Source organism: Gallinula chloropus (assembly GCF_964237585.1).
Source record: "Gallinula chloropus genome assembly, chromosome: 6".
Lineage (NCBI taxonomy): Eukaryota > Metazoa > Chordata > Aves > Gruiformes > Rallidae > Gallinula > Gallinula chloropus.
In genome coordinates, this window is record NC_140091.1 from 13,425,725 (window position 1) to 13,450,500 (window position 24,776).

Consider the following 24,776-nt stretch of genomic DNA (forward strand, 5'->3'; position numbering starts at 1 on the left):
TATTACTTGCATGACATAAAACAGTAGTGTGTGAATACTTTATTTTTTAAGGGAATGTTACATCTCATAAAATCCTTAAGACTAGCAAGGGACTTGCAGCCTTGATGAGGGAATAGCATCGACCCTCAGCAAGTACGCCGATGATACAAAGCTGGGAGGGGTGGCTGACACGCAGGAACACTGCGCTGCCATTCAGTGAGACCTGGACAGGCTGGAGAGCTGGGCAGGGAGAAACCAGATGAGATTCAACAAAAGCAAGTGTAGAAGAGCTCTGTGGAGAAGGACCTGGGTGTCCTGGTTGATGACAGGTTGGTCATGAGCCAGCAGTGTGCCCTGGTGGTTAAGAGAGCCAATGGGATCACGTGGTGCATCAGGAGGAGTGTGGCCAGCAGGTCGAAGGAGGTGATCCTCCCCTCTACTCTGCCCTGGTCAGGCCCCACCTGGAGTATTGTGTCCAGTTTTGTGCTCCCTGATATAAAAAGGACAGGGATCTCCTGGAGAGAGTCCAGACAAGGGCTACAAAGATGATTAAGGGCCTGGAGCATCTCCCCTATGAGGAAAGGCTGAGTGAGGTGGGACTGTTCAGCTTAGAGAAAAGAAGACTAAGGGGGGATCTTATTAATGTTTATAAATATCTTAAGTATGGGATGCAAGGGGAAATGGCCAGCTCTGTGGTGACAGGACAAGGGGCAATGGCCTCAAGTTAGAGCACAGGAAGTTCTGCACCAACATGCAGAAGAACTTTTTCACAGTGAGGGTGACAGAGCCCTGGGACAGGCTGCCCAGGGAGGTGGTGGAGTCTCCTTCTCTGGAGATATTCAAGACCCGTCTGGATGCCTGTCTGTGCAATATGAGCTGGGGAGCTGCTTTGGCAGGGGGGTTGGACTCAATGATCTCTCGAGGTCCCTTCCAACCCCTATGATTCTATGAAAAATCCCTGGGCCTGAATCTCATTGGATGAAAACTGGTATAGTTACTTTGAATTCAGTGAATGCTTTTCAAAGATGATAAAATGTCATTTCAGTGGGTTCTATTATATTATCATTTTCTCCTTTGTCTCAAGAACTGAACACACCTTTTCTGTGGAATATTAGCAGAGACTTTTCCTTCCACCAAAATTTGTACAGAAGTTATGTTCAGCTGGTTTCTGGCAGCAATCTGGCAGCATCATTTTATCTGCACAGCATTGTGATTATCTCACAAATTTACAATACTTTAATTCTGAATCGTACTATTTTCCATAGAGGCAATATCCTCAGTGCTAGTCTGAATGCTCTGAATGTTAAGTGTCTGGCTCTGGCTTGATTCTCCATATTTTCTGTCTGTGAACACGTAGCACATGGCCCTTGATTACTACTTTTAAATTGATCTGTGTCTGCTATGAAAATATATTGCTTCATAAAAGTCTTTCGGAGTATCAGCTTCCAAATTAATGATTTTTCTCTCAAGCTCTGACTTTGAGAGCTTACAGTACAGAATCATGCAGTCCAGCTACTTGAATCAAATTGAAATCCATCCATCTGCAATTCAGATCCAAATTCTTTCAGTGCTGTTGGCTCATCTCTAGGTAAAGAGCAGCTGTTGTCCTGTTAAAGTGACTGTAAATAATTCTAACTTCAAGCTTCAAGAGCGAAATTCACCCTGCTTCACTGGGGACCACTTAATCCCCAGGATGTTCCTGGGTCTGCTCTTCAGCTGATGGGAGCTGCATAACTCTGCTGTAATCGACAGAACCGTACTGCTTTACACCAAGTAAAGATCTGGCCCCCGCAGTCATTGCACCATAGTGCAGTGCTGCAGGTTATCCTCTCAGCCAACAGGCAGCATGCCCTTGCTGGGTACAGAGGGATGTAGGGTCATTGCGCTGAGCCAGAATACCTGAGCAACTCGTTATGCTAATTGCACAGGGCGCTTGCACTCCTGAGCTCCAGGTGAGGAGGTGAAAAAGGCTAGGGTTTCTTTTCATGCTGTGACTCTCTCTCATTTTCCATCCCTGATGAGCCTGTTCCTGTGGTTTTAGAGGGGGGTTACATGCATTCTGTCACACTAACGGTGCCACACCAGAGAAAGACTTGTTTACAGTAGAGATTCAATAAAGTGTCTAAAGGAAGAATTTTCCAATGAAAAGAGATGGGCCCTTACTAAGAAGGAAGGTACTTGCTGTTAAAGCAACTATATCAGAATAGCAGATGAATCATGATGTGATAGCACCATTTGAAAGGATGTTTTGAATGGAGCTGTCAGCAAGTATTTTAATAGCAAGTCTTCAATTTCTGCTTGGGGTTTTTAACCACCAAGAAGAAAACATAAGTAACAGGGAGGGATTTAGGAATTGTTTAGTGTTTCGCTCTTCAAAGAAAGAAAAAGAGCCCTCCACATGCATTGCAGCTAATGAAAATTGCCATTATGGGTTTTTCCTCCATTTGCGGATGTTAAACACTGTAATAATGCAAAGTCCTTATGATTTTCTAAATCTTCTCAATAAGGAGGATATTATCTACTTATTTAATTACCAAATCTCCGACGGCAAGGAGCTGCTACCACCAGCAGCTCCATCTCATTCACATAGTTCCCCTCCCTAATTAAAGGGTCTTTGCAGTTAAAAATAAAGTAACAAATCAATCAAAAGCCCAAACTGCCAACAGATGATAGGGGAAAAAAAGCACTTCAGGGACAGATTTTCAATTGCTCAGCACCCACAACTGGGATTATTCTTTTGAAACAGCTCAGTCCTCCTTTAGGCACCTAGGATAGAGCTAGACAGTTCAAAAGTGCTCAACATACATTTCTTTGGAAAATCCACCCCTAACTGTGGCTTTGTGTCCTACAGCCATTGTGGCTTGCACGAGTCAATTGCAAGTCACCTCCCTGTCATAGGAAAGTCATCAGCATCGCCCCTTCTGCAGGAAACTATAATAAAAGACATTACTATACTCCTTAGAGCTCTTGCTGTTGCTTACCGCCAACGAGAGCAAAGGCAGCAGGTATATCAAGAGACTATTTTTACCATTCTGCCGGTGAAAGCAGTAATAGCCCTGAACTTGGATTTCTTGCCACACTCAAACCCAGATGTCCATATTGCAGCACAGACCCCTTACTAGTCTGAATATCAAGCTGAAAGTTGAATGCTGCCACCTGCACAGCATTCCTTGAGGGTAATGTGCCATCATCAGCTTAAAAGTTTTCTGAATGTTCATCAGTCTAAGGCCAAAACTTGAGCAATAATTCAAGAGCACTTTACAGCTAATAAAAGCTGCAACTGCTTTCTCTGAGAACAGAGAATACAGCCCAGAGGCCTTTTAGCACATCCCTTCTCTCCAACAAGAAGAATTTGGTGGTGTTAGCATACTACCTGTTTATTCAAGAGGATGTACAAAAAGTTCAGTTAACAGTTCTTTGCAGCCCACAGCTGTGTAAATATTATCTCAGTCTCTCCTTTGACATCAGTGTAAGCTTCAGACGTCATGTTCAAAATGATACCAGTGGAGGTCAACACTTCTGTAGCCCACCACTGTGACCTGACACACCTAGGACTGGATACTTAGCTTCTCCTGTGAGAGCACTGATGCTGCATGATGCACTTCTGAAGCAACCTCATTTCCTAAAGACAGCTTTAGTAAGAATTTCCTATATTTTAAACATGGAGCTGAGTATGATGAAAGCTTTCTGGAATCAATGTACCAAGATTTGCATGACAACCCTAAAAAAACAGTCAAATCACAGCTCTGCATTATTTACAACTGCAACCCTGCACAGTTTCTATTTTGATTGGCCCGGGTGAAAAGCTGTGTTAAGTTTTAGGAACTTCTCATCTCTGCTTTCAAGTCACTACACTTTTGAAGCCTATTTGCCTTACCCATTTTCTCTGTGGTTGTTAAGGAGAGGATTTTTTTCCTGTATGCACCAGATATTCCTTACACAATACAACAGAAATATTGATATTTTTCATATTGTCCAGTATGTCATATTTATGAATTGATGCATGCTTCATCAGAGCTCTAAATAATGAAATGTTTTGGATAGGTACAAAGGGCCCGAACCTGTCCGCATGAGCACCTCCAGCTTCCACTGATCTCCCTTCTGAACTTCTCACAGGCTGATTTTGAAAAGGTAGAGCTTCCTCAGGATCAATGCTACACACCAAAATGATTTATTCAAGACAAAAAGAAAGTCAAAGCCTTCAGTGCAGTATGATTTTCCACCTACTCCTTTCCCATCACCACAGAGAAGTAATGCAAAGCTCAGAGCTCCTCTTTAGGTCCACAGAGCTTAGCTGAACTTCTCTTTCAGTTCACGCAAACATCCTGAAGAGTTTTTCTGGCATTTTTTTAAGGCCTCTGATGATGCAGAGATCAGTGATGAAGACCTCCCTGTGATGCCAAGATCACTGCTGTGATACCCCTCTGCCCCCATGGCACTCCTGATGCAAGCTGTGAGCCAGGGCTGTGCTGCCCTCAGCCCCTTTGAATTCCAAGGATACCCAAAAACCATTACAACATTAAGAGGGCAGTGAGAATCATTGGGCTTTCTCCCAACCTGGGATGGAATCTGAGAAGGCAGGGCAATGGTCGTGGGAACTGACCCGTGGCCCCTCTGCTCAGACAGGGCAGGAGAGAAGCAGTGGTCAGCTGGTGTAGGATCAATTCACGTTTTCTTCTCCTTTGGTAAATTTGCGGGATTGAAAACTGAAATACCTCAGCTTAATTTCACATTCTTTAAAACTGAGACTCAGACACTTTGCCACGAATAAATATTAAATATATAAACATGCAAGGCACCATCTATGCTTATGTTCTCCCTCACTGTAACTTATGTAGATTGCTGCCTATGTGCATAGCTTTCATTACAAATAAAACATAAAAGCCAATGCATATCCTGAAGAGCTATTTTTCTTTATTGCAACACCATTACATGAAGCCTACGAACATAAACAAAGATTGGACTCGGCTGTTTTTGAACAAATAACCATTTATTGTCAAGGCTTTTCAGGAGCTTTCATTTTCTTTTTTGAAAAACATGATCCTGTGCCAACCTAACAAATGTGTAACATTAAGTAATAAGCAAAATAATGGGACACCCTGCCACACTAGTTTATAGACAGCTTTAGACTGTCACAGTTGTACAAGTCTAAGCTAAGACAGAAATCTAGTTAAACAAAGCAGACACATTAAATCAAAACCCCACCAGCGGAGTCCCTTGGGGCATGGCTTCCATTTCTTAACGCTACAACTGGACTTTCAAGCAGGAGGATGCACAGGAATAGCAGTCCTAGGGCAGAGCAGCCCATGTGCTGGGCTCTCCCCCCATCGCTGGAGCAGCATGCAGAGAGCGAACCCCGAGAGCCTTTTCCCTGCATCATCTGCTGGCACAGTGGCAGAGAGCACAGGACAGAGCTGTCTCAGCCCCCAGCTGAGCAGCCACGCTTGCGGTGGGCAGATCAAAGAACACCCTGCGCCTCTGCCATGCTGGCGGCCTGCTCACTCTATCCGCTGCACGGCAGCAGGTGAAGCTCTGGGCCCTGGTGCTCACTGAATGTTAATTCCACCAGAAGTCTCCATTTTGAAGTTATCGTGAATCTCTTAAGCTTAGCCCGAAGTAATCACACAATAACCTATCCATTAGACAATGAACAGAGATTATTCAGCTTCCTTGTACCACAGCGAAACAGCAGCTTCCTTCCTGCCAGTGATTGTGGCTGTGATTAACTGCGCAGTTCAAGGTGAAAGAAGAATGCGTTTCCAGGCATATATGGCTTCCTTTAACCTCAGCAAAACACAGTGCCAGATATTTCAATTAGTGTGTACCAAGGTCACAAAATCAATTTCTTATCGCCGAAAAACACACATACTGTAAATTTCATTTTCAAGCCATAATCTCTAAATTAAATCTGTGTACCTAAAAAATATACAGTACAAAATTGCAGTCCTTCAGCCCCCTCCTCCTCCTGCAGCCGAGCAGCATTTTCACAAACATCACCTGGCTTTGTGCTCTATATTTAGAGCACAATGTTTGGTTAGATTCTAATCTTCTTGGAGAACGTCATTATCTCTTTCTTTGGCAAATAGAGGCCCAAAGTGTCAATTACCTTCTTAAACTCTTTCATACACACAGGGCTGAGCAGGGTTTGATATTCTGTCTGCCAACAGCTCAGTCGGCAATTTTTCACAGTCATACGCAGAAAAATTGTGCACCAGCATATCATCCTAGATAAATTACACATTTCAAATGAGGTTACAGCCAACTTCACCACTCCTAGCCAGTTTATTCTGGAAGAGGAAAACAAACAAACAAACAAAAGCAAAAATAATCCTAGAGAGAACACTTTTCTACTATTGAACTCTATGAGCTATTGAACAGAGACAAAAGTAAAATGACTAATGCAGATGGGTGGGATACTACATGTAAATCAATGTAGCTGTGCAGAAAAGACATCATTGTTTCTTATTTGTCTAAGTCTTTATGTTACTTCCCTTGTTAGGTGGGTATCACTAACGTCATAGCCCCAAAGGCAGCTGCAAAATCTGATAGCTGTAGTAGTCTCTGTCACGTGCAAACCAAGATACAGAAGATGTCTCAAGGAAGTGGAATTATGGAAGTGATTTATTTCCAATATACACCAGTCTTCCCTTAACAAAAGCTAATTTCATCTATACAACCACAGAATGAGTAAAACTGACAATTTGGAGACTGCTTTATATTTTTTCATGTAAAAGGTTGCTTTTTATTCACATAGCTAAGTATACTTAGGTGCCTGCATACACAGTTGTGTATATTTAATACACATAGAATCAGAATACCCCGAGCTGCAAGGGACCCCTAAGGATCATCAAGTCCAACTCCTGACTCCACACAGGGCCAGCCAAGTAAGAGCGTGACTGAGTGCAGTATCTTCCATCCCTTTTCTTCAAACCAGCAAGTGAAAAGAGTGAATTGTTACTGTTGGACCTCTGGGGACCACTTCAGGTGTTAGAGATACAGGAAGTGGATCGTGTCTCTGGTAAACACAAAGTAAGCCAATTCTGAAATAGTAAGTTTAAAGCTCCTTAAATGAATTTTCCTACATCCTCTAAACATGTACCATATTGATTGATTCTTATACCATAAAGCAGGATGAAAAGAACATTTTCTCAAGGAAGGAAATTAGCATTATTTGGCAAAAGTTAAAACATATTTTGAATTAAACAAATAAGAAGCCATCCATGTGCAGCTGATCAGCTTGAAAGTTTGGATATCATTTTGAGAGAGACAAATAACTTTCTCTACCACATCATCTATGTACATTTTAAAAACCCTTTTTACGTGCAAACATGACTATTTTAAAAGAGAGACTGGATACGATTAAATATACAAGAAGAGGAAGTTTTGTTTGTTCCTGGCCCATCAAGAAGTACATTACTGTATTTTAGTCATGCTCAAAAGCAAGTAAACAAAAAACATGGAAAAAAGGATAGAGCTGAGTTGCCTTTTTTTTTCTTTCTTTCTTCTTTTTTTTGTTTATATTTGTGAATGTAACGAGTTTATTATTGGCCTGGTCCAAGGCTTATGAAAGCCAGGATCAGTCTTACAAATGGTTCTAGTGGGTTGTATCTCTGGCTGAGGCAAACTGTGTTTTCTGGCAGTAGGAAGGAGATCTAACCCCCTGAAGATTTCCCTCTAGCCTATTCAATTGAGAAACTAGGAGGGATTTTTTCATATGAGAAAACCAGATTTGGCACTTTGAATGCATAAAATACTTTGAGTCAAAATTTTATGGACTCAGCCATTTACAGAGGTAAGACAATTGCAGTAAGACACCTTACGCTGTGTCTTACTCAGCCAGACCATATTGTTACTTCAAACATCCTGCATTGTTTTCCATCTGACTAATGTTCTCATGCATCACCAGGCACTTCTGTAACACACTTTCACCTTTCAAATTCCCAGTCTACTCTTAAAAGTGTCAACTAAAACATACTTTCAATAGTGGCTACTTGCAGTAAGCAATTTCAGTTATAAAAAGTAAAGTCTACTCTACAAAATCTGTTTTGACTAACAATGTTAGCCAAAGGTATGGCTGTTTTCAGGAACATAAACTTAACTCCAACCTCTGCAACTGGAAGGCAACCATGCAACAGCTGGTTAGTCCCTAGCAGCCTACACATATCGTAGTCATCAAACCCTTCCTGAATTCACAGAAAAGTGTAACATCTTGCACATGAAAAGGCAAAAGCCGTGCATAAATCCGTAGGTTCCTAAATGGCCAGGAATCTGCTATGGTAACCTGTACCTGTACACAGGCAAGTGGACTGTCATGCACCAGAATATCAAATCCTCTTGGCTAATTTGTTCAGGTTTTCAATTCTCATGATCTGCTTATAGGTTTAATCTGGAATGTGGGGTCAAGATACCTCAGCTAGGTCATATCACACAGCTCAGTGGTCAATCTCTGCACTTCAAGAAAAGATGTCAAGAAAAGGTGAAAAACATTCAGCTACATTATGATTGATGAAGACATGGAAGGGAAAAAAACCTTCTCTGTGGCACTGGAGAGGAGTCCTGAAGGCATGGGATAGTTAAATATAATGCCTCCATATGCAACACACAGGATGATGCTTTCTAACACTTAGGATCACCAAAAAGCCAGACACATACACCTGTAGTAGGAATTTTGAATTCAAAGATGACTTCTGCCCTTTCATACAGCCATGCCCTGGTTTTATAACATTCCACCCTGAAACTCTATAAAAGTTCCAGCAGAATCTGAAGCCAAAACAGCAGAGATTGGGAGACACGGGAGTAAAGGGGGTGGAAGCAGTGGAGAGAAAGGGTAAGACAAAGTGCAAGATGACCTCAGAGGCCATTAGGAGCATGTCAAAAGGTCTACGAATTGGTGGTCTGCTTTGGACTTCTGTCTAGCACATCCCACGTTTTCCAAGCTGTCACCCACTGTGTTGAGCCCTGTTATTTGTTTTTGGCTAAGGCATATCTTTCTCCTGCTGTGCTATGCTAGAGCAGCTGCAATTTGCCTTTTTATAGCTTGTGGTAACTGATAGCAGTGAAATGAATTTAGGAAGTGTGTGGATTGGATCTTCCGTATCAGTGATTTCAGACTATTTGGTAAACACAGAAGTGACACCCAATGAGGTACGCCTGCTGGTAACAAAAAAACCCCCACCCAAAAACCCAACAAAAACCCAAACAACCTCTCCTCCACTTCAAAAAACCCCCCAAAAGCATAATCCTCCTCTGGTGACCCAGCATTTGGATTAGATTTTTGATTGAAGGACACTTCTGGATAGAATGAAATGATCACAGACAATGGTTTTAGAGGGTCATGTTAATTTGAAAGGTAAGAATTTCTTGAAAAGTATACATTAATTGGGTTCTGCAGAATGGCATGAAATCAAATTCAGTGATTACAATGCAAGTTGGTAGTGGGACACAACGACATCACCTTAGAGCAGGGAGCTGATGTCTCACAGGAAAGCTGCTTTTACAGCTGGCAAAAGCCAGACTTGATAGCCTGACCCTCAGTAAAACAAGAAAATTGTTTGTGTTCAGATCTTGAGTAGGCTTTCAATTTGATTCAGCTGGTTTTACACAAATTGCCCTGTGTTCTAACAGGGATTCTGTATTTTGATATAAAATACCTCTTTGCACTGATGTATCTTTTGCCTCTGGAAAATGATAAACGCTTCTGCACTACACTTCAGAGAGAGTCAGTGCCTCGCTTCAGTATAAAGTTACCCTGACAGCCCAAGTCCCTGCTCACTATTTCTGGAAGTGCTGTAACTATTTTACAAGTACGACTGATTAATTTTGCAGTATAATTTGCAAGTGACATTTACAAGGGAATATTGTGCAGGGATATCTGGGAGGGATATTGTGTTCAGACTTTTCCTGCTTGCCTGCCTACCCTCCTGGAACAAACAGCACTGCTTCATTTTCCTTCCGTATTTTGCAAAGTTAAAGTAAACACTGTGATCACACTGTTTACTTTAATTTCCTGCAGTGTGCCAGCAAAGCAGCAAATTGGCAGTCAGCAATCAAGAAGCAGCCAGTATTGAAACAGCAGAGCTGCTTAGGAAAGCATCAATGATGCCAACTCATTTTTCCCTCTGTTTTAAAAATAAAATATTGGCTTCTATGAAGTTTTACTTCCACCCCAATCTTCTCTAAAGGACCTGAACATTTGTTTCTTTCCTTTAATTTTCTTTTGGAAGAAAGCTGGGATTCTGAGCAACACCTAATTTATATGGACTACTCTTTTTATATAAAGAAATGTATTTTAAAAAGTGGCAAATATGCACTCTTTTCTGATAAAAAAAACCATGGCATTTTTGCACATGAGGAAGTTAATTTCTCTATAAATCAGTCTTATCTGGATATATTTTTCTTTTTATGCCAAGAGCTCTAGCTGTGCTACTTCAATTAGGTGTATGATAATGTGAATCTAAAGTCTCATGCATTACATTCAGAATACGCATCTGTCCAAGAAAAGAGTCCTAAAAGGCAAATAGTTATATTTTCAGAGGTGGTTCTCTCTCATATTACATAAAGCCAGGAATATATATATATATATATATATATATATATACACAAAAGAAGTAGTAAGAAGAAGAGGATAGTATTTTGTACCTCAGATGTGTAAAGCTTGACAAGGTGACTCATTTATAGCTTTCTGGAAGATACTGTACAGAAGGAATTTATTACTATGTAACTTATAATTCCAATATATAAAAGAGGCCAGATCCTACAATCAGTCATTATCCTGACTATGTGCATTCCTGCACATATTCCTACTGAAGACAATGAGATTATGAAGAGGATTAGCTTTTTGTTAGACTGGCCAACGTATGCTTTTGGAAAGTCCAAAACATGACCTAATTTAAAGTGCTTGAAATCTTGTGGGAAAGATTGTAAGAGGATAATTATTTTAAAAGCCATGACTTTGACACCAGGAAATTAAATTCATATCTATATGTCTTTATCTATACACAGCAAATCCAATAATCTTGAGCTCTCTGCAGTCACTTAGCCAGCTGGCAAAGGGAGCAAAGTAAAAACTAACAAACCCCATTCCTAAGGTATGCTGACATCAGTGATTCATGATTCATCAATAATGGTGCTAGGAAAGAAATGTAACAGGGCATTATTGCCTTTTCCAGCACAGTAAACTCAAGGGAAAATGTCTAAGTGTATCACATTGAAAAGACAGAGCTAGCAAAGAAATAACTTTTACAAGTATTTAAGAGGTGTTACAAGCAAGTGAAAGTAGTGAAACAAATGTAAACCTCTTAAATACAGTGAGAATGTATACCTATAAATAAAAGGAACAGTTTTCCAGCTACAGAAGCTTAAGAGGACCAACCTGAGAATGAGCATTTTTTGCTCAACATTTTTACAAGGAGAAAGAATTTCAATTGCTTCCTCCAGAATAAACTCTCAAAACAAGCCCAGTTTTGGTTTAACAGTCTACCAGGATAAGCAGAGTCAAGAAGTTGGTTTTACGCTATGCAAAGTTACTAATGTTGTTGACAGTAATTATGACTCTCACAACCTATCTAAATAACTGAAAGAGACAATATGTAAACACGAAGTACCATATATACTCTTTAGAAAATGCCCATATTACCACATAATCAGTGGTCTCCTTTGAAGGTTACTGCACTGTCATGGTAAAAGCCCAAGATTAATAACTGAAGACAAATGGGTAGCTATCTCTGCAACAGCAGATACACCTGCCACTTGCGCCACACAGAACAGCAAGATCTAACACATCATTAGACAACTGAGGCTTTGCTTTATGTTTTTGTAGCTTTAAACTATTTCTGATAGGGTTTAGCTTACATTTCTCATCCTTTTTAGAGCCTACCCAATTAAAATACAGGTTACTTGTTTATGCTATTAGAGGAATACTGCACAATATTAATAATGCACTGTGTAACATGCTGCCCTAGAGGAACGTCTTGTCTCTTTCAGGGACAACAGCCACCTAGTTCTGATACAAGCTTTGCTGCTTAGCTGGAGGGTAAGTGACTTTGGTAGTTGTTGAGGTATTTTACCAGAGAAAATGTTGGTCCCCTGACATAAGGCTTCGCTCAAACCATTGCCACTTAACTGCAAAGCTCTGCAAATACATCTAGTAGCCAGTTTACCTGGAAAATTTATTTTCAAGATTGAGTTTCCAAACAGTTATTATAATTGTTAATAAATAATGAATTCACAAGATTCATTAATGTAAATTTCACTGCACTGTTTTCCTTAAACGAACAATAACTGTTTTTATGATTTTTGAATGTAGGTTTCCCAATGAAAATACAGGAGAAAAAGAAAGCAAGAAGACGATGCTGTGTGAGAAAAAGAAACATGGAAATTAAGACAAATCCATCCTCACACAAATAGATGGATTTAAGAATGTCAGTAATGTCTGTGAAGAACAACAGGTATTTTTACTATAATTTAATGTTGTTAATTCATAACAACAACTTTCTAGAAAAGTACAGACAATGTAGTGGATACCAGATCATGGTAGATAAGTGAGTGATGGTTTGATTTGTTCCAGCTAGTATTGTTAAAAATTGACTTGGTTTTCTTCCTGCTCTGCATTATTCCCAAGCATAGGCCCTTGACTCTGCAAACATAATGTGCACTTACTTTCAAATCAACCACCTTACTCATGGTAGTAATATTGAAATAGTGCAAATACAATATTAGTGTGGTGAAGGTCATTTCTTCTTGCTTTCATTTGACCAGCTTCATAGACAAATAATAACTGACCTATATGGCAAGGTTAGCATTGAATTGAAGAAATACATTTAGTGACTACACAACATGGGATGCAAAGAAGGTGCTGAGAGGACAGTGTTTGTTCGGGCTTAAGAAGAGAAGGCAAAGGGGAAATCATACTGCTGTCTACAAGTACCTAATGGGGGGTCACGGGAGCTTATAGAGGAGATGAAGCTAAACTACTATTAGAAATGTACAGAGGTAAGAGCACAAGAAGCAAATGTTACCAGCTGCATCAAAAGAAACTGCAACTGGATATCAGGAAAAAGTTTTCAAAATTATGGTAGTCACACACTCAAACAGGCGCCTAGAGAGGTGTGCAGTCTTCATCCTTGGAGGTACTAGAAATGTGCTCAAACTAAAGCGCTTCCGTTACTGCTAGATTTCTGAAGATGAATGAAACACAACACCTGACCAAATAGATGGTTAACATTCATAAGCACTTCTCAGGACCCTACAAGCTGACAAGTTTTGTGTGAATTTCAGTCTGCTTGCACTGGGCATAGCTACATCTAACAGTGGAAATAAGTACTTGAGCTATTCATACTGGAGGACAACTCAAAAATGAAGGCAGGGAAAATATCCCTTTTTTTTGGATGGAAAATAAAGGCAAGAGGCAGACGCCTGGCTAGGATTCCCTCACAAGCAGCTGTAGTGGAAAAATTAACATTGGCTTCACATGCAGGCATGTCTTTGAGACACACACATCTCCTCAGTCTTCTAGAGTAGCCCAGGAGATGTATTATTTGATCATGATCAGCTGCTGGGAAGAGTGGCCTAACATGATGTGTGTGTGTATGAGATGTGAGTGCTGTAAAGTAGAAGTCATGCCAACCTCAAGCTTCAGAAGTACTGAGTCACAAGGGAAATTGCTGAAGCTCAATTGGAGAAGTTACAGCAGCGTTTCTCATGGAAAAGGAAAGCACCAAAAATGAAGCTGGAAAACGGGTTGTACCCAACAGAGATGCATGGTGCACTGTATTCAAGTACTACGGTTTACAGTAAAGTTGTAGAATTTCTCAGAATCTGCCAAAGTCCTTTGCTATGAGAAGATATTGGTGTAAGCTGTCATGACATAAAGTTTAATCCTTGAGCTAATGGGTTCTTGAGTAAGTTTTTCAAGCAAGTTTGCACAGAACAGAAATAGATAAAATCTGCTTACCGTAACAGAATGTTATGCCATTTCCCGTATATCCTTGGGAGCAATAGCAGCCTGTTGTCCCACCCTGAACTTCACACCTGGCATCTTTGTGGCATGTCATATTGCAGCTTGCAGATGTGCAGCGATAGTCCAGCAGACTGGAAATCAGAACTGGAACAAAGGAAAAATCCGACCCGTGTCTTATCTAAAAACTCTATTCTGACCTCTAAAATCATATCTGCAAAAAAGGTATCAATGAAATTGGTATATTCTAGTAAACTTAGCATCATCAGATTCAGTTGTATTACAAGATAGGGCAAGGGTCATCAACTACAGGGACTTCTTTGGTAAAACTATCCAGAGGCTAGAAACAGCAGACACTGTGATTAAGAACTTGTATATGTGCTCAGCCAGTATAAAATTGGTAAACAATGTAGAAGTTACTCAGTGGTCTGGGAAAAAATATTTGAAAGGTTTTAAAGTTTTCTAGTACATTCCAGTAAAGCACTGATTTTTCTTTGCACTCTGAATTATGTATTGAGTGCAATCCAAACTGCTCTGCATGTATCAAGTGAAAAACAATTGCCCATTAAAAATAAATAAATAAATAAATTAAAGCACTTCCACACTTTTGTAGATAACACACATGCATGGTTTCAGAGATTAAATTGACATGTCAGGCTCTTTCCTGCACTACACCATTAGAATTTGAAAGTTTCTCCAGATTATTTAATGTTAATCTCATAAAATACCATTTCCATGTTATGAAAGCACTGTCTTCTTTTTTCCACCCACCAAATGATTCCTAGACATTATAACTACTTTCCCATTGTATGACCGCATATGGTTTTCAGCACAAAGAAGAAAGGAATCTCTCCCTTTGAGAAAACTAACAGCTCACTAGATAATTATACACACCCTGTAACAGGTTAGAAATGAGGCAGTTAACTCAGAAGGGAAAGTAAGTTTTTTACTTTGTACTTTATAAATTGTTAGCAGGATATAATGAAAGTTGCAGAACACAAAGCCCCTTTTAGATGCTGTCTTCTTGTCCCCTGCCATTCTGCTTTTGCTGTACTCAAACATTATTTTGGATATTTGCTAGCCTAGCATTACAATTATAGGTTTCATTGCTTCAGGAAATCTCACTGAGGCATTGTTTTCTTCGAAAAATTAAAAGTTCATGAAAAATGAAAAAGACTAAAAATTAAACCAGGGGTTTTTTTTAACAATTATATATAATCCAAATCAATTTAGGTATCACCAAGTTCCATCTTCTTTCTCTGTTTTTGAGAGGACACCATCTTCCACAGATTAAAACAGAAACCTGTGGGATTCTGTTGTCATTTTGCTGTTCATAACATGTGAAATCTAAAAACCTCCCAAGCAGATGGAGAGAGAGGAACCCCCCCTGCCCAAAACCACCAAATCCACAGAAACCCACAGTGTTTCTGTTTTTTTGCAGAACAAAACCCACAGTGAGATAAAGACTGGCATTTGTGGGATTTGTTTTGGGGATGATCCTAACCATGCAATTACCAAATCCGGTAGCAGCATTAACAAAATCACAGGGACAGTCAGTCCTGTGTACCCGGCAGCTTTCCACCATCACCAATACACTCATTTCTCCTTGCCAGACCCCACTCCTTTCCCACCCGTTCCTCAATCCCTGGGGAAGAAGATGTCACCTACCTAGGAATGGAAGCAGTTTCATTGGTGCTGCTGTTGCTGTTCAGTGCCCAGTGCAGAGCCCCTGTGCCACAGAAAAAGCTCCCTGCCTTAAAGCATATGACCATGTGCAAAATACACACACATGCCTGTCAGGAAAGCGACGTCTTGGTGCAGGCGTAGCCCTGACTCTGCCCTTTGTCCGGTGCTTCACGTTTCCAAAAGCTCCCGAGACTCACAGGCAGGACAGGAAAGGTCAGGAAGGGCTGAGGATATGGTCTTCTGGCAAGTAGGGAGTAAAGGAGAAGGAAGTTAATTGAGAAAGTAAAAGAGAAGCAGGAGTGTGGGTCTTGCAGGGGGTACCAGAGAAGATTCAGGGGTGAGTGGGTTAGATGTCGGTTAAAGGAGCTGCCTGGGAGTGTGCCTGGCACAGGGGAAGGGTGAAGAGCCAAGGGGTGCAGCCTGCAGCGGGAGTAAAGGAGCAGCAGAAGGATGGTGAAGCAGATGAAGGAGGGTGAGGAAGACGTGGAGATTAGTTACTAGCTCAGAGTTTATGAGCTCAGAGGTAACAGTCTACATGCTTCCTTCCACCTTTTCCTGGTAAGCTGAGTATCCGTGAGCCCTGAGACACATTTTTTTGGACACAATCATTCTTCCTACTGCTTTCTTTGGATTTGAGATAGATCCTTGCTGCAGTCAAGCAGTGTTGCTTTAAGGGTAGTAGCCTGTGAGTATGTACAGGAAATTCACCGAACTCTGCTTTGTGAGGAAAACAAAGACATATAGGCAAGGAGGAAAGCGGCAGGAAGGCAATTGTGTGGCTGGGAATCTCAGGAGCTGAAGAAGCTGAAGTTTCTATGCGTTTGTGGGACTGAAGCAGGGTGTTGTGTGACAGGACATATTCAATATAGCCAATTTGGTAAAAAGTTTGCCTTGTCTTTGTGTTAAACATGAGAGCAGTTCTATCCTCATTATAGCATCCTAATCAACGAGACTTCAGTGTGTACTTATATTATGCATGAATATGGCAATATTTTCTCTAATCTTGTTACAGATGACGTGCATACCGTCATTTCCCAGCTTCCTGGAGATGATGACTCACATATTGAAGCACTGTAAAACAGAAAAACTGCTGTATGCCTGCCGTTATAGATGGAAACAGAGGGGCATGCAGAAACAGACATGCTGCTGGAAGAACAGAGAATATCTCTAATCTAAATAAAACAGACATAAGGCTGTGGACTGTCATTGTGACAAAACAGCTCATGTCTGATTAGAGGGTTTTGAAGTTGGGACTTTCGTAGGGAGCATATGTGAATGTGGCAAAACTCTCTCTAAACTTGTTAGGAACTGTTTGCTTACCATCATTTTCCAGCTTCGTGATTGCTGATGGCTGGACTTCAATGGGTTAAACTATACTCAGGCCAGGGAGGTATGAAGCATGTAGAAATAGCACATAGGTGTCTGGTTGCCACACAGTACTACTGCAGCACCTTGGCAAAGAGAGAGGAAGCTCCACTAACCGGATGTTGATTTTCGATGAACCACAGAATAATGAACAAAGAGTCCAGGTGTAGGAAGATTGTTTTTCTACTGTTTGATTTTGTGAGGGTGGGGGGAGGACTTAAAGGGGAAGAGAGGAAGGGGCTAGGAGTTAGTTTGTTTTGTTAAGTTTCCCGTAATCTAATGCGTGGAGACAGAGAGGAACAGAAAGTCAGATGAACTAAGGGAAGCTTTGATCTGCATGTCCTGTCCTTCGTGCTGACATGCACCCTATTGTAAACTTGGTTTGTCTGTACTAACTTACTGATCCTCCTTCTGGATTTCAGCTGACTGCTAAGGGCTTGGTTTAAAAGCCTATAATGCAGAAATTTTATCTTATTGCGCTGGGTCTTTTTACTTGCTAAAATGAAGATACAAGATGTGTAATATCAAGTGAGTGGAGAGCAAAAAGTCAGAATGCAAAATTCTGGTCTTAAGAGCTGGAAACATTCTTTGAAAAGTCAAAAAGGTACATTTCAATTTCGTCTAGACATCACCTTTCTGCAAGGAGTGTTTCGGTAGACTGGTTGGAGACCAGTTTGATGAGTCATAGTGATAGTAATTTTATAGTAAAAGCTTTAATTCCTTTTCTGATTCAAGGCCTAAGAATACAGGAGAAATTGTGGATGACTCAGAAAACACCCAAAATCTCACCATAAGAGACAAATGCCTCCTTTCTGCTAGAAAAGCATATGATAACTTGCTGTTTGATAGTCAATGGATTAAACCTATCAAGGGGACTATTCCAGTCAGATCAGGATACTTTACATATAGAATGGTATAGCTGAAGTACTTGACTCACATGTATAGTGGACAACATCAAAGGTTGTCCATAGGTCTAACTGGCAAATGGTTTACACTGTGACCAGCAATGACTGAGGAGGGAGAACATAAAGAAGATGTGGAAGAACAGAACAAGGACGGAAGAAGGAAGGTTAGGTCAAGAGGAACTTTGGGTGATAAAAGGAACTTCGATCAGATTTAAAAGGCAACAGGGAGACAGTGAAGAGGAGGGATTTAGGAATATCTTAATGAGATCTCAATACTGGGAGCAGTGGATTACTTTTGCATTAGACTACTTTACAAACTGGCTAATGTGAGTGTCAGTTAGAGGCTGAAGACAGCAAGGTCGCAATAGGCATGGATGTGGAGAAGGATGGACTTGACAGAGATTTTATGGGGAGAATGAAGAGGAAAGGGGAGATTTCTGAGACATTTTGGAGATTAAACCAGGAGGATTTACTGATAGTATCTATTGGCATATAGGGATAAGGATTTAAACAAGTGGCGATGAGCAGGTGAACACATGAGAAAGCAGGCACTTTCAAATTTGTGCTGTCAAAATTTTCAAAATATGCTGAGAAAAAAATATTGAGGTGTCATAAAACTGGAGTATTGATGGGCGCCTGTCTTTATAAGCAGGGAGGAGGGACAGGCACAAACATGCATATTTCTGGAAGACTGGAATATCTAAATTAAATGTCTAAGCTAAATGAAAAAGGTACAAAAATGTGAAATGTCAGTACTGCAGAATCCATCCCTGCTTGCCTCAAAATAAAGAAGCATTAAAAATAAATGGCTTGTGGAAATACTCCAAAAGACAGCCTTTCCATTTTTACACATGGGAAGCAAAGCCCCAATTCTATACTTAAAATGTGTTGTTCATTTTATAAATGGGCTCATTTGTCTTTGTAAGACTGAGTTAGGAGAGCATAAGTAAATGAATATACACAGGTTAACATGCTTGACTTCAAAACACACGTTTTTGATTACTGATCACCGTGATCACAATATCTTATGTGTGACTGTAGAATTCTCCAGTTGGGCTTTTTTTGATTTGTTTTTCTTTTTCTTTTTTTTTTTGCTGGTGAGCTGATAGGAAGACATCAACCTGCTCTTAGAAATTATTGGATATTTTCCAAGTTTTGCATCATGAAGAAGAGAATTTATTCACAGTGGTTTTATAGGTAATTGGGATGCTGATTGTGTAGACAATGCTATGAAACCAACACCCTCAGCTGATGAGGGAGGAAAGTTAACACTTCCTAGAGCTTGGTCTTAAGGTACCTTTCGAAAGATAAATATAGATAAGTATAGAACAACTGCTTTTGTTCCAGAAACTGCCTACAGTACTGACAAAGGAGCTAGAATTAAGTATTTTTCCTTTAAATGCACATAAGCACAATCTGCTGCATTAAAGATATTTATTCCTTTGCTGTGATCAGATTTGGACTGCTAGATTTTCACCACATTTGCAGTTTTGTATATCAGTGGTTTATCAGGATACATATTTAGTTCTCAAGTTACAAGCTAAGTATGCTAGCAGATACACGGCAAAATCCAAAAGATGTCATCTAATGGGCATCTCACAGAAGTATCTGCCATAGGTTGCAAACCCCCTTTCTGAACACTAGGGATCATCCCAAGAGGGGATGCTTAGGTATGTATCAGGCTGAGAGAATCGGGTAGGTTCATACATCTTTAGCCTACTTGCTATTGAGTTCCACATATATTCAGCACCCTCAGACTCTGGTATCTAACCTATCAACAGTGTACTCTGATATAATCCACTTGGTATGTGCAGAACAGTCACATGCATGTGCATGCACACCCACATTTATTTCTATCACATAAGCACATATATATTATTGAATTGAGCTGATAAATGTTTAATGCCAATAATAAAAAGATTATCGTGATCTTTCCTCACAGCTTTTGCTTTTCTTTGACAAATGAGTGTTCACTTGAATCACCGACTTTGCTGCCAAAAGGAAAATGGGATGTAAACCAGACTGAGGATGCACAAATGCCTTGGATAAAGATTTTTCTCTGATGCTTGCTTTTTTTTTAATTTTAGTTTTATAAATATCAAATTAATGTATTGGTTTCAAACCAAATCCTGTCACTTCGAGATTTTAGATGGTCTTTATGCTATTCCAGGAACATTTCAGTTATCCTAGTCACTAGAGCAATCACAGGGGTTTTTTTCCCTAGTCAATAAAATCTGGATACAATTGAAAAGAGACTTAAAAGTCAGATCAAAATAATGAATTTCCATGGTTGGTTAAAATTATTTTAAAATTTAAAAATGCAGGGAAAACATTTTTAGAACACAGACCAGTCTATTATAGAGCAACCTACCTCAGAGGACTCTAGCCCACAAGTAGTGTTAGCATCTGTTTTATAACTGCCTCACCTCACCTTCCTGTCTGAGTGGCTCACGAATCCTTATCGGTTTATGTGCAAACATCATATTCCATCTGAGCAAACAGGGCTGAATATATCTCTTGGGATGATGTAATTCTAGTCAATTCTGAAGCAATAAACACACAAATACACATAAACATATGCATGCACACATCTTACTAAATCTGCGTAGCTATGTCCACCTGAAAGAAACTGCACATTTCAGTGTTCAGAGCCAGTTTCTTTCTGCTCTTTGCTTTGCCTTGCATGAAGTCATGAAATGAGGGATTTTAAAGTGAATGCAATGTTTCTGAAAGCCAGATTAACTACCCTGAAACTGGGCTCTGTTTCTGCATCTGCTATAATACACAAGAGTTGTACAGACTGAGTATAAAGATCCTCACAGCTAAAAGGGATAAGGTAATTCAGTTTCCATGTCTGTTTATGTTCTCCTGGGACTGGTCATGCTATGGTAGTGCTAGTGAAAGTTGCATCTCTGCAGGAGGAATAGAGTGAACTACGTAAGTAATTACACCAATGAAACGCCAGGTTACCAGTTGCTTTTAATCCACATTCATTTTGTACCAGAGCATTAGATGTGAAGGCTCTTACAGAGCAATGCTAATATGTTAACCACCAGGTAACCAGCCTAGCCCCAAGAAGACCACAATTGCCTCTACTTAGTTTTATTTACATGGGACAAGAGTTCTGACACTTCTCATTTACCTATCATACAGTCTTAGACTTGAAGGAGTGGCAATCACTGTCCACTATGTCCAGCTGTTACCCTCACAACACTCCAGTCAATATTCCAGCTGGCCAAAATCCTGTAAAGCCATACTGGATTTTTTTCTCCTTAGGTAACAGGCTGAAAAATGGCTAAATTATGACATAGGTTTTATTTGTTATTGAATTAACCTCTATGTCTGTTGAGGAATGACAAGATCCTAAATGATGATCTTGGGATTTGGACCTACACTTCCCAGGAACCTCCAGCTGCTGTAGGGTTGTGTCTTGCAGAGATGCAGGCTCAGAGGGACCAGAGAAGTAGGTGTGACCAGCTAGATGTGGCCACAGGGATGGAGAGGACTGTGGTCAGATGAGTTACACACAATGCTGTAATAGAAGACAGTCTTTTCCATCTGCTCACAGTTACAAATATCCTGATTATCAGATCCTAGAAGTGCTGGTGCTCTGCTGCTTTTGTGCTCTGCCAGAGCACTCTTTCCCCTGCCTCCATTCCTTCTTCAGCACCTTACCCCAGCTGCATCCCTTCCTCCTTTCTCCCAGTGATTCCTCAGGAATTTGTCCATTTCCGATCTGAGAAGTCCTGTAGAAGGAAAAACGCTTGAGGAATGTAGTGGGGAACAAAATAACACTCCAAAGAGAAAAATATTGGACAATTATTTAGAACTTAGAGCGGAAAGTTCATCCTATGAACTGCCAAGAGTGCTGTCAGTCACAACAAAGCACCTGCATTAAAATGAACAATTGCAGAAGTTAGTGATGAACCATCCTAGGCAGAAAGTTCTCCCTGATGCATGGGCCAAGAAACCAATATTTTTGTAATATTCTCTCTCTGTGATATCATCTTCTTCATTCAAGGTTTCAGGAACATGGTAGTTTAGTGGGAAGTTGTACAGTTTGGAAAAAAATTTGGCAGTATCCCACAGAGCACAAGTGAAGTCCCTGCACTCAGTGACAAGCATGGGCAATGCTATGACAGAGAGAAGATCAGCAGGAATGGGAGGGACAGGTCCTCAGGCATCCCCACTACTATCTGGTTGCCTTTCTAGCATCCCAGTCACTTGGAAAACCACTTTATTCATGAGGACTGACTCCAGAAAAAGCTTCCTCTGGACCCCAGTACTACATAGCAGAGAGTTTGTAGCAGCCTCAGAAAAGTTCATTCTTTGTTGCTGCCTGTGACAGTGACTTGAAGGTTTATTCTCACACAATTCTTCATGCTAAGGGCTCATGTTCCTGCAATGTTACAGCAATGATGGTTAAGTTCTGGCAAGTTCTGTTGAAGCAACAAAAAAAAGCCTGCAATATGCTAGTTTGGCCCTCTGCTAGAGACCACTGCTACAATAATTTGTCTTAGTTGCTTCAAGCAAAATCGTAGCATCTTAATTTAAACCTAATTACTTCCTGCTAAACTTTACTGTTTGTTCTCTAATGCTAGCTGCTGGGTTGTGACATGTCTCAAAGAAACTCAAAATATGCCCATCAAAGGATTTCATATTATTTAGTATGATTATAAAGTTATTTTGACTCTGAAAGTAAACTGTCATTTGCATCCTTCAGGCCACTGTTAATATGTATCTGCTCTCTCCTCTGGACTAGTTTATTTTGACTGTGTACTTTCAGAGTTGCCTTTTACCTTGAGTTGGTGTAATTCTATCCCAGGTATGAGCACAGAGGTCTAGAGGTCACTATTTCCATTTTACGTTATACCTGCTTATAGCTGAAGTAGGACTGAATAGATCCTTCTGATCTGGACTCACCCCTTACCAGGAATGGACTGAACATTTTTTTCTTTCCTCATTGTCACTGTACAGTATGCCCATCCTAACCAAGAGAGGTTAAATCTAATTCACACCCCATCAATATATACAAGTAGTTCAAATGATTTCTTCCAATGTTCATTATCTTGTACTTGTCTGCATTGAACTTCATCTGGTATCTTGTTATTCAGTCACTCGGGTTTTATTAGCTCCTCCTGAAATTCCTTACTTTCTCCTTGGTTTATATTAACTTAAATAATTGTGTATTGTCAGCAAATTTCAGCACCTTGTTATTCATCCCATTTCCCATATCATTAAATATGAGTGGTGAGCAAATAGTGGAGGAAATTATTCATGAATATTCATTTGAAGTTAAAAGCAAATTCCATTTTGATGGCATTTGTGACTACTCCTTGTTCACTTTCTGCAGACAGTTGAGTGCTGAAGATTTACTAGTGCAAATGCATACAGGAAATTCACATTTTACTCCCATATACAAATAATCCCTCCATACAAAATTCAACCTGCACATTTCTAGCCAAATCCCACATTTCAGGGAAAGACAGGGTATCTCTGGAAAGGGGATAAGTCCCCAAAACTAAGAGTATATTTTGGAAGACCCCTCCCCTTCTCGCACAGAGACAATCTGACACAAGAAAAGTAAGAATTGCATTTCTGACACATCCCATCCACCATCTGTAATCCTCACCAACCCAATGCCAACACAAAACTGCAGTCCTGACCAGCTCTCCATTGCCATCTGCACTGGCCCCTGACCAACCCCATATTTCTGACTGGTTTGGCTTATGGATTGGCCGTTCCATGCGTCCTGGCATTCTAGTTCAGTCCCATCTGGTAAGGGGTTATGGGCATGCAGGTTTGGTTGTACAGGTCATACCTGCTATCAGTCAAATGAACCATTCACAGCTCTCTTTAACAGGCTGTTGGCCACAACATCACTGCTCTCCTCTGCAGCTTTACACCCTGGCGAAATGCAAGGCAGATGACTGGCCTTTGAGGGCCCCTGCCGATCTTAGCCATTTCAAGAAGTAACAGCCTCCCTCACCCATACAATAGAGATTCACTGCTTACAGGAGGCACAGCTTCTCCTCAAACATGACCCCTTGTATTTCTAAAACAACGTCATAAGATAGATAAGTCATAAATCAAGCTCATAAAAGAGAGATATTTTATAACAGCAGTTAAGAACCAGTCTAGTCTGTTACCGCTTCTGTTATGCATTGCACAGCAGCACTAACAGATCAAGGTTATCTTTGAAATCCATGCAAATGCTAGAAAGGAAAAACTGAGAAGCAAAGCCTGTGAATAAAGCAGGGAATTTGCAATACTGTGACACAATTTATGAGAAACATTGCTATAGCAGAGAGATTAAATTGATTTGACTTCTGTATACCAAGAAGAGGTTGAACGGAGGTAGCTGGTGAGCAGTTTAATTTGATTCTCCCCATCCTTTATTCCTTATTATTTTTAAGTAGCATTGATACTGTATTAAGTGTGCATACAAGGACAAGAAGCCTCTTCAGTCACTTCAGTAAATTCAAATCTATGCTCCACATTAAGCTCTGCATGAACACAATGTCAAAGTTCTCACACACACGCTCACAGAGAACCATTTGGCCTTTGGGATGATTAACCTAAATTGTTTTAAGGTCTGTTCTGACATTAGTACAGCGACAAACCCAGAATGAAATATAGTCTTCAATGCTCAAAAACCAGCAAGAAATATGTGTTTGCCTCTGTTACATACAGTTCACTATGTGAAAACCCAGGTATGGAAGGCAGTGCCTGAATACATTCCTGCCTGCAAACTAAATTTAGTGGAAATTTTGCTTATGAACAGGACTTGTTCTGTAAAAGAACTGAAATACCATGGTTCCATTTGTGCACCACTTGTACGAGTACACTGAAGTCTTTGCTTACTAATTCTGATTTTTCAGATTGAC

General features: G+C 40.3%; 1 protein-coding gene across 1 annotated transcript in view; it reads right to left on the reverse strand.

Moving 5' to 3' along the window:
- ADGRL4 (adhesion G protein-coupled receptor L4) overlaps window positions 1-16,210 on the reverse strand; it is a gene marked incomplete at its 5' end in the record, with an annotated part of 75,399 nt that extends 59,189 nt beyond the window's left edge. Inside the window, 4 exon segments of the mRNA XM_084265909.1 lie at window positions 13,931-14,080; window positions 15,602-15,641; window positions 15,645-15,662; window positions 16,169-16,210. Of these exon segments, the coding sequence (XP_084122035.1) occupies window positions 13,931-14,080; window positions 15,602-15,641; window positions 15,645-15,662; window positions 16,169-16,210 (250 nt within the window).
- Window positions 16,211-24,776: the final 8,566 nt, after the last annotated feature.